Genomic DNA, 10,332 nt, shown 5'->3' with positions numbered 1-10,332 from the left:
AATTTGGAGGGGAATAGCTGAGTGTTAGAGCTAGAGGGGGCTTCAGAGAAGTGGTGGGGGACAGATAGCCCAGAGAGTGGGAAGGTGGGGCATGGAAGACGGAGTCCAGTCACAGGGGGTGTATGGAGAAAAGAACTTGGCACACGAGAGGCATTTTGCCATTCGCCTCAAAAGCAAAACAAAACAAACAAAAAATAGAAGGGACATCAGTGGAAATGGCAGAATAGGAAGCTCCACGGGCCCATCCCTACACAGAAACACCAAACAGATAAGTATCAGAATTGATTTTGTGGAAACTCTGGGAAATAGTTGAACATTTGTAACATCCAAGGGAATCGCCATCAAGAAAAAGATGACAACCACAGCATAATGGGGACATTACTAGCGAATTTACGGGAATAAAAAGGATTATAAGAGAAAACTATGAACAATGCACACTAAGAAGTTAGGTAACCTAAGTAAATTGACAAATTCCTAGAAACACTCAGACCACCAAAACTGACTCAAGAAAAAAAACAGGAAATCTGAACAGCCTGATAACAGGAGATTGAATCGGTAGTTTAAAAACAAACAAAAAAAAACAAAACAACTTTTGCAAAGAAAAGTTCAGGACCAGATCAGATGGCTTCACTAGTGAATTGTATCAAACTTTTAAGGAACAATTAACACTAATCCTTTTTAAACTCTTCTTAGAAAAGCAGTGAACACTTCTTAACTCATTTGATGGGGCCAACGTTACCTGATGCCAAAACCAGAGACATCGTAAGAAAAGAAAATTTCAGACCAATATCCCTTATGAATATAGATGCAAAAAATCCTCGATAAAATCCTTGTACAGAAAAAACTGACACAACAGTGTAAAGCAAGTATATTTCAATAAAAAGCTTTAAAAAAAATCCTTGCAGACTGAATCCAGCAAAATGCTAACAGAATTACATACCATGACTAAATGCTATTTATCTCATTAGGGGTTCAATGTATAAAAATAAATGTAATATACCATATTAATACAATGAAGGAAAAAAGTGATCATCTCAATTGATGCAGAAAAAGAATTTGACAAAATTCAACACTTTTTCATGATAAAAACATTCAACAAACTAGGAATAAGGAGAACTTCCTCAATCTGATTAAAAGCATCTAAGAAACAAAACAAAACACCAAAAACTGCAACTGACATCAACAGTGAAAGACTGAAAGAAAAATTGTATAAGCAGCATTGTCCTGAAAGTTCTAACTTGAGCAATAAGACAAGAAAAAAGAAATGAGGCACCCTGGTGGTCCAGTGGGTAAGACTCAGAGCTCCCAATGCAGCAGTCCTGGCAACTAAGAAGTCCATATGCTGCAACTAAGAAGTCTGTATGCCACAACTAAGAGCTCACATGCTGCAACTGGGACCCAGTGTAGCCTAAATAAATAAATATTTTTTAAAAAAAGAAAGAAAGAATGAAATAAGAGGCATCCAAATTGGAAAGAAACAAGTAAAACTACCCCTCTTTGTAGATGACAGGATCTTATATAGAAAATCACAAAGAATCCACAAAAAAACTGTTGGGGCTAGTAAACAAATTTGGTAAAGCTGCAGGATAAAAGATCAACACAAAAAAAATAGTTCTATTTCTAAACACTAGCAATAAACAATCCAGATAGGAATTTGGGAAAATTCAATTTTCAGTAGCATCAAAAAAGGATAAAATACTTAGAAATAAATTTAACCAAATAGGTACAATACTTGTACAGTGAAAACTACAGAACATTGTTGAATTGAAGAAGACCTATATGAATGGAAAGACATCATCCTTTGTTCTGAATTAGAAGACTTAATAGTGTCAAGATGGCAAAAGTACCTAAAGTAATCTACATATCCAATGCAATCTATGAAAATCCCAATGACTTTTTTTTGGTACAAATGAAAAAGCTGATTCTGAAACTTACATGGAATTGCAAGGGAACTCAGATACAAACTTGAAACAGGTCAACATAATTTTGAAAATAACAGAAATGGAATACTCACACTTCCCAATTTCAAAACACACTGCAAAGCTACAGTAATCAAAACAGTGTGGAACAAACATTAAAAATACACATATATCTCAGTGGAATATAATTGAGAATCCAGAAATAAACCAATGCATCTATACTCAATTGATTTTTTGCCAAGAATCCAAGACCATTCAATTGACAAAGAACAGTCTCATTAACAAATAGTGATGGGACAACTGGATATCCACTTGCAAGCAAAGGTAGAATCCTACCTTACACCATATGCAAAAAATATATATCAAAATACATCAAAGACTTAAGTGTGATATATAAAACCCTAAAAGTCATAGAAGAAAACAGAGGTAAATCTTCAACAAGGACCAAATGTATAGCAAAGGGAACTCTGTTTGATATTATGTAACAACTTAAACAGGAAAAGAAATTGAAAAAGAATAGATACATGTATATGTATAACTGAATCACTTTGGTGTACACCTGAAACCAACACAACATTGTTAATCAACTATACTCCAATATAAAATACAAAGGAAAAAAAAGAAAACATAGAAGTAAATCTTTATGACTTGGATTTGGTAATGGAGTCTTGGATATGACACCAAAAGCATAAGCAATAAACAAAATTAATTAGATGTCATCAAAACTAAAATTTTTTGTGCATGAAAGCACACTATCAATAAAGTGAAATGACAACAGATAGAATGAAATACAATATTTATAAATCATATATTTGATAGGATCTAGTATTTCTATAATATACAAAGATTTCTTATAACTTAACAGCAAAAAGAAAAGCAACCCAATTTTAAAGTGGGAAAAGGCCTTGAAGAGACATTTCTCCTAAGACAATATACAAATGACCAAGAAACACATGAAAAGATACTCAACATCTGTAGTCATTAAGGAAATGTAAATCAAACCCACAATGAGTTACCACTTCATACCCACTAGGATGGCTTCTAAAACACAAACAAAAAACAGAAAATAACAAGTGTTATTGAGGATATGGAGATATTGGAATTCTTGTACATTGCTGCTGGTAGGAGTGTTTAATAGTGCAGATGCTGTGGAAAACAGCTTGGCAGTTCCACAAAAAGTTAAACAGTATCATTATATGACCTAGCAATTCCACTCCTAGGTATGTACCCAAAAGAATTGAAAACAAGTATTCAAACAAATACTTGTATCCAAATGTTCACAGCACTATTCACAAAAGCCAAAAGGTGGAAACAGCCCAAATGTTCATTACCAGATGATGGGATAAACAATGGAATGTTATTTAGCCATAAAAAAAGAGTGAAGTACTGCTACATGCTACAACATGGCTAAACCTCAAAAAAAGTATGCTAAGTGAAAGAAGACAAACTAGAGACAACATATTGTATGATTCCACTTATCATGAAGGGTCCAGAATAGGTAAATACATAGAGATAATAGGAGATTTGTGGTTGCCAGGGTCTGGGGACACGGAGGATCCAATGAATATGCTTAATAGATATGGGGTCTCCTTTGGAGATGATGAAAATATTTTGGAACTAGATAAATGGTGATGATTGCACAACATTGTGAGTGTACTAATGCCACTGAATTATACACTTCAAAATTGTTAGTCTTATGTGAATTTCACCTCAATAAAAAATAAATAAGCAACAGAGGCTGAGGCAGCCCCAGGGGAAGTTGGAGCCACGTTCCTGCAGCATCCCTGCTCTGGCAGAGAAGCGTGGAGCTGCTTTTAGCTTCGGCGGCGGTCAGAGCAACAGCCTCACAGCCCGCTGCTGCCAATCCCAGAGTGCTGGCCGGGCCTGGAGGGCCAGCTCACTCTGGCCTCCCAGCGGGATGCAGAACTTGATGCGTGGTTGTGGGTCAAATTCTGCAGGCTCCGCCACCTATTGGCTGTGACGCTTTGCTCAAAATACCCAAAAACCTTAAAGGGCAAGGATTCTGCAGCCAGGTAGGTAAGGAATTCTCAATCTGGGGTCTCCCTGGAGTTTCCATTTATCACTTTTTACCCCATTTCATCAATCTAAAGTCCCAGCTTTTGACTTTTCATCATCTGAAATCTGGATGTGTCTTATCAATCTATGGTATGCACTCAACTACAGTGTTTTTCTTTCTAAGAGGTTCATGCGACAATGGTGAGTGTCGGAAACAATGCTATATCTGAGATTCAATGAAATAGGACTTAAATTTTCTAGTTACGTGTGGTGTGCTTATTAGCTGATATCTGGTCCCCCGCCCAACTATACCCCTGGTAAGGTGCCATAATAGGTGCTCAATAAATGTTGACTGAGTGAACGGAAAGAACACTATTTGTTTTAATTTTTTTTGAGCCTTGGCTCTGCCCCTTGCTGGCAGTTTGACACAAGAAGGGTCACGTAATCCATTTAAGCTTCGTTTTCCTAGTTCACAAAATGGCTGTAATAACCCCAGCGCCTGGCGGGTGCGAGGCTCGAAAGAGGAACTGCCGCTTAGATGTGATCCCAGGGCCTGAGTACTCGCTCGCGAAAACTCCAACCCGATGAAAAGACAAGAACAGTGTGGTTTTGTTTTTTTAACTTTTATAGAAAAATGGAAATTTAAGGAAAGGGGAAGGCAGCTACAATTTTTAAAAGCATTATTTGATAAATTGGACCTAAGCAGGGAAGAATAGGACTTCTACGACTGAAAAATATGTTGCCGAAGTATCTGTAGATGTCAACGATTCTTTAGGTCCGTAGCGTCTGTAGCTGGCGGAAAGAAAAAAGACATTAGAAACCAGAAGTCAAAGAAATGCGACCCCTTCCTCTCCCCTTTCTCGCCCTCCCCCACTGGCGCAGACATCGCTTCTTAACATCCACGAACCCTCAGCACAGGGTCTGGCTGGGGAGTCTAGACCCTCCCAGCGGCCGCCGCACTCCCAGGCCTCCCAGATCTCGCAGCCCGTCCGCTGCCCGGCTGGGCTGCTCCGGACTGGCCGGCAGCGCCGGACTGGCCGCCAGCTCCCGCGCGCGGGACACGCCCAACGACGGCAGGGAGAGAGCTGCCGGCGCAGCCTAACGGGTTTCGAGAACCAAGCCGGTCTATAACGGGTACCAAGTTGTTTGCTACACCTAACGCCAGGCGACTGGAGGTGAAGGAGTCGCCTTGCCCTTCGAACGTCCCTAGGTATCTCTTGCATCTGACGCACAGCGATTCAGCGAACGCGCATAACCAGAGGGCACCTCAGCCTCAGGGGAGTTCAGTAGTATGAGAACCTTATGTTCCAGTACTAACATATTATCATCTTCTTTCCTAGACCCTGTCTCCCGAACCAGCTAATGGCTTCCTAACGTTTCTAGAACAAAATCCATGTGTTTTTGTTTTGTTTTGGCTGTTATTGTTTTCGTTGCTGCGTGGGGGCTTTTTCTCTAGGTGTGGAGATGAGGGCTACTCTTCCTTGTCGTGAGCGGGCTTCTCATTGCATTGTCAGAGCCCAGGCTCTAGGGAGTGGGGTTCAGTAGTTGTAGCACACGGGCTCAGTAGTTGCCGCCTGTGGGCCTTAGAGAGGATGGACTTCAGTAGTTGTGGCACCTGGGCTCAGTAGTTGTGGTGCATGGGCTTAGCTGCTTTGGGGCATGTGCGATCTTCCCCACCAGGAAACCATCAGGTGTCCCCTGCATTGGCAGATGGATTCTTAACCACTGCGCCAACAGGGAAGTCCCCAAATCCATGTTTTGATCTAACAACCTTTTTTTTTTTTTTTTTTTTGACTTACAGGGCCACTGCATTATCTGGCCTCTGCCCTCCTCTTTGATTTGGTTGTGTACTGGCTCCAGCTGGCCTTTCTGTCCTCTGAAATTGCCACGTCCTTTTCCACGCAAGTCTTTGCACTTGAGTTTCTCTGCCTCCAGTGGCTAATCTCTTCTCATGACTCAGATTTTCTGACCACTCTTAAAGTAGTCTCCCCTCCTATTCCCACTTCACTCAATCCACCATATTGGTTTTACAAACTCACCCTTCTAAATACACTGTTATATTGCTTAAAAATCTGCTTCCCAAAATGTAAGCTCTATGAGGGCAGGACTCCTGATTTGTCTTGTTCACTGATTTGTCTTGTTCACTTCTGTGTCCGAACTAGAACGCGGCTGATCACTCGGTAGAAACTTAAAAAGAGGGAAGAAAGGAAGAAGGAAAGAAGGGAAGGAGAGAGGGAGGGAGGGAAGGAGAGAGAAAGAAAGGAAGGGAGGAAAGATCGCATGTACTTGGGTTAAATATCTTAGGTTTGATTATTCATATGTCTGTGACCCAATTCGACCCTCGATATCCTTCTTTCAGCGCCTCCCAGTTCTTGCTCCGCCCAACAGCCCTGTAATTGGCCCCTAGTCCTATGCCGCGTTCCATACGCAAGCTTCAATTGGAGGAGAGAGAGGGTGGCAGGCTAAAGGAGATATGGGTGCCTCTCACACCCAAGGCGCCGCACTCAAGACATCTCCCAAAGGTCCAGAGTGTGCCTTTCCACTCGTCTTCCTAGGCTCCCCTAAGGCACAGGGAGCCTAGTGCCCCAGTTCTGAGCCAAAATAGGATAGATTTCAGTCTCTTCGAAGTCATGGTTTACTTAAATATTCGTGTAATTTCGTATATTGCTATATATAGAGAGAGAGATAGATGATAGATAGATGATAGATAGATAGATAGATAGATAGATAGATAGATAGATAGATGATAGATAGATAGATAGATAAATAGATAGATAGTTAAAAATGATACCCCCTTCAGAAAAAATCAGAATCAGGTTGGTACTTTTGGCAGGTAGGAGTGAGGTGGGGGAAATGGGGCCAAGGAAGAAGTCCTTGTGGTCCTAGAAAAAGGCAAGGAGGACTGCATATCTATCGTAACCGAATGCTTGAGAGGGAAAAGCTTAAGAGAGTGTCTCCGTTTCTCAGAGAGTGCGGCAAATCCCAGTGTGCAGACTTCGAGAGTTGGCGCGGTCTCCATCCCAGTTTCCCTTAGAACCCACTGGGGGAGCTCTGGAAAACGCCGCCGCATAGAGCGGAGGGTCGGATTCAATACAATTTTGCAATAGAGCCGGGAATGATAGATCTCTGCCAGATGATGCCAGCGCAATTGGCTTTGGAAATTCCAGGGTTAGTTCAGCGACCCTGGTAAATTTTAATGGGGAAACCGGGGGCCGTTGAATGCATGTGGCAGGAAGAGGGGCCACTAGACCTTTAGCCTTCGGAGTGCTCAATTCTCCACAGTCTGGTTCTCCAGCCGTGCGGGGAGTGTTTAGGGGATGGGAGGCACAGTTTATGGGATGGGCTTTAACCTGCGGAAGTGCGTCTTGGGCTATTTCGCGTCCGCAGCCCTAACGAGGTAGCGCGATCGGGAGACCGGGGTTGTCCCATGGCTCAGCTGGGTGAGCTGAGGTAAGACCAAATACCCTAGTCTCCTGGGCCCAACTTTCTCTTCTGAAAAGTGAGTGCACTGGGATGCGGAAGCGCTCTGAGTTCAAACTCGTGGATCATCCTCCTCACCTGCCGGACCTTCCGCGGGGTCTGCGCGGGCGTGGCTACCGCCTTCGGTGCCCCGCTGCAGCCGCGCGCAGGTACCCGGCGACGTCGCGGTGGCCCCGCTCCTCAGCCAGGTCCACGGGCAGGCGGCCCCGGGCGTCCCGCACGTCCAGCCGCGCCCCGGCTCGGTGCAGCACCACCAACGTGTCCAGGAAGCCCTCCCGGGCGGCGTCGTGCACGGGTCGGGTGAGGGTGGCGGGGTCCGCGCAGTTGGGGTCCGCGCCGTGGAGCAGCAGCAGCTCGGCCACGCGGGCGCTGCCCATCATCATGACCTGCCGGAGACAGCAGAGTGGTCAGGACGGGGGTGGGGGCCGGGGCAGGATTAAAGAAAATATTTGTGGAGCCCCCACCCCGTGCAGACGCTTTTACAAGCCACAAGTGTCTAGTTACTATTTTCTTCCAATTACCGAGTCGCTTAGCCAGTTCTCCTACCTATTCCATTTTTATGTACACATTCTGTTACATCCGCCAACCTTTTGCGGGGTTCCAGCCACGCACAGAACACTGCCAGAGTCACAGACAGCAGCAAAAGGGTGAGGAACAAACTGGCTTTTACTACAGCATAACCTCTACTTTATTCCTCATTTTGATATGAAATCATGTAAGGCCCCCGGAGATTTTTGTACGGTTCAGTGCTGTATATCCAAGCCCCAAACGTGGTAATTGTTTAAAAGCAAAGTGAAAGAAAAAACCCACAAAAACTTAATTTTTTACAAACTTTAAGCTACTCTTGGTTTCCCTGAACGTTAAACTTCAGTTTCTTTAAGTATAAAATGAGAAAGTTTGTCTAACTAGCCCTAAAATTCCTTCTTCTGGTAAGCTAAATAATGCCCCCCAAAGATGTCCACTTCCTAACACTCAAAAGCTGTGAATATATTACCTTATATGGCAAAAGGGAATTTGCAGATGTGGTTAAATTAAGGATTTTGAGGGAGATTAACCTGGATTGTCAGGGTGGGCTCAATTTAATTAGAAGTTTCCTTATAAAAAGGTCACAGTCAGAGAGAAGATGTAAGAATGGAAGCAGAGGTCAAAGAGAAGGTGCGGGGGTGCAGGGGCCAAGAGCCGAAGAAAAATGACTGTCACTAGATGTTGGAAAAGGCAGGGGAATGGATTCTTCTTTAGAACTCCCAACAGGAGTGCAACTCTGTGGAACCATTTTAGAATTCTGACTTCCAGAACCATAAAATAATAAATTTATGTTGATACTAAATTTGTGGTAATTTGCTATAGCAGAAGTAGGAAACTAAGACACTTTCCAAGTTTACACTTGTTCATTAAACAAGAGGTGCTTACCTCATTTGGTTCCTAAATAATCTTTGATACAAAGCCATTACCAAAGAGGAATTTTGAAATGGTGTTCACAATCACAGCAACCTTACAATTTGAGTGTTACATGGTGGGTGGTGGTGGTAGACCATTCTTTTTTAGGGTAGCCATTCATTTGGTTATATTAGCTAGACCATAGTGACTGTATATAGAAGAATTACTTATTTTTAGTTACATTCTGTATTAAACATGAATTAACCTGTCCAAACCAAGGAATCATAACAAGTTATACTATGTTTGTTGATTCCTGTCCTGGAGAAAGTGAAACTGATTTAATTTTCAAAAAGACAGAGAGAAAATATAAGTGAACCAACTTAAAGCTACAGAAAGAAAGAAAATAACGCAGTGCGTTAGAAGAATTATTTTAAAAGAAAAACTGGTGAAACTTTCACACTATTAACTACTTATTTACACTATTAGATTTCTAACAGATTATGGGTGAATTTTCAAACAAAGGGCCACACCCAAGGATGCCATAATCTTTTGGAAGCTCTACTGCAAGTGCCAGAGCTAGTAAATGTATGCCTACTTCCAAGCTTTGTATATCATGTAGGTGAAAATATATTAGATGAGTTAGATAAATGAAGTCCTTCATCTTAGTCATAAAACTGGTTTGAAATGTTTTATTATATGCTACAGTATTAAAGGTCAAAAAATAACATAACATTTAAATATTGAAATCATAACAGCAATCCTAAGCAAAAAGAAAATTAATCAAACAAATATTTATAGGGTGCTTAAGTCAACTTGATGACATAAAATTAATTTAGTAATTGATTTTTTTCTATAACCTAAATATCTTTATATTAAACACAAATTTGGTTAGGGTTTGAAACAAAAATCATACCCCCTTTGTTAATGCTCTTATTCTGTTTTAAATTAATTTAAAATTAATTATCCAATTTTCTTTTTGAATTTAAACAATAAGGTCTTGTCTAACACCTTTCAGAACTCAAAGGCTGAACGCCCAGTCTGCAAGCTGCTGGCAAAGTTTTAGAGATATCAAGTTATGACTCATGAATGCATTTTTTAAAAAGGACTCAAGCTTCTCTTCTACAACAATTCAACCTTTCTATCCCCAAATCTCTCCATATTTCAAATCGCAAATAATCTCAAGTTTGAAGGCATTTTAGTTTTATTTTTATATCTGTATCCAAAAGTGTATAAAATTTATCCTATTTCAGGAAAGGAAGATTCACTTGTGAAACTTACGACGTTCGGAGTAGAGTCACTTTTCCTTTGTCTTGTTATGCTGGAGTTTTTGCAATGTGCATTTGTTTCATATAAATTTTATTTTTCAGAATCAGGAATCATTGTCGAAACTGGGAATAAAACTAGGGTAGTGACTGCCAGGAAGAATTAGTCTTTAGCCTCAGATTTAGGAAGTTAGTGAAGGCGAAAAACAACAGAAAAACGAACTCATAAGACACCCTCATAACTGGAGTGAGGAGGAGAGAAATGACATTTTTAAACT

General features: G+C 41.3%; 1 protein-coding gene across 4 annotated transcripts in view; it reads right to left on the bottom strand.

Annotated features, from left to right (window-relative positions):
• Positions 1-4,553: 4,553 nt before the first annotated feature.
• LOC130843972 (cyclin-dependent kinase inhibitor 2A-like) overlaps positions 4,554-10,332 on the bottom strand; it is a 28,187-nt gene continuing 22,408 nt past the window's right edge. For 2 of the 4 annotated variants that reach the window (XR_009051110.1, XM_057719915.1), the window contains exons 2-3: positions 7,494-7,801; positions 4,554-4,721 (exon numbers count right to left, since the gene is read on the bottom strand). Coding sequence is in view for 2 of the 4 variants with exons in the window: in XM_057719915.1 (XP_057575898.1) it covers positions 7,529-7,801 (273 nt within the window). In the remaining 2 variants the exon portion in view is untranslated. Of the gene's footprint in view, positions 4,728-7,493; positions 7,802-10,332 lie in introns of all 4 variants that reach the window. The other 2 variants (XR_009051109.1, XM_057719916.1) reach the window with 1 other exon arrangement.

Source organism: Hippopotamus amphibius, chromosome 2, assembly GCF_030028045.1.
Source record: "Hippopotamus amphibius kiboko isolate mHipAmp2 chromosome 2, mHipAmp2.hap2, whole genome shotgun sequence".
NCBI lineage: Eukaryota > Metazoa > Chordata > Mammalia > Artiodactyla > Hippopotamidae > Hippopotamus > Hippopotamus amphibius.
The sequence above is the reverse complement of the archived record's forward strand: the minus strand, read 5'-3'. Positions and strand labels throughout refer to the sequence as shown.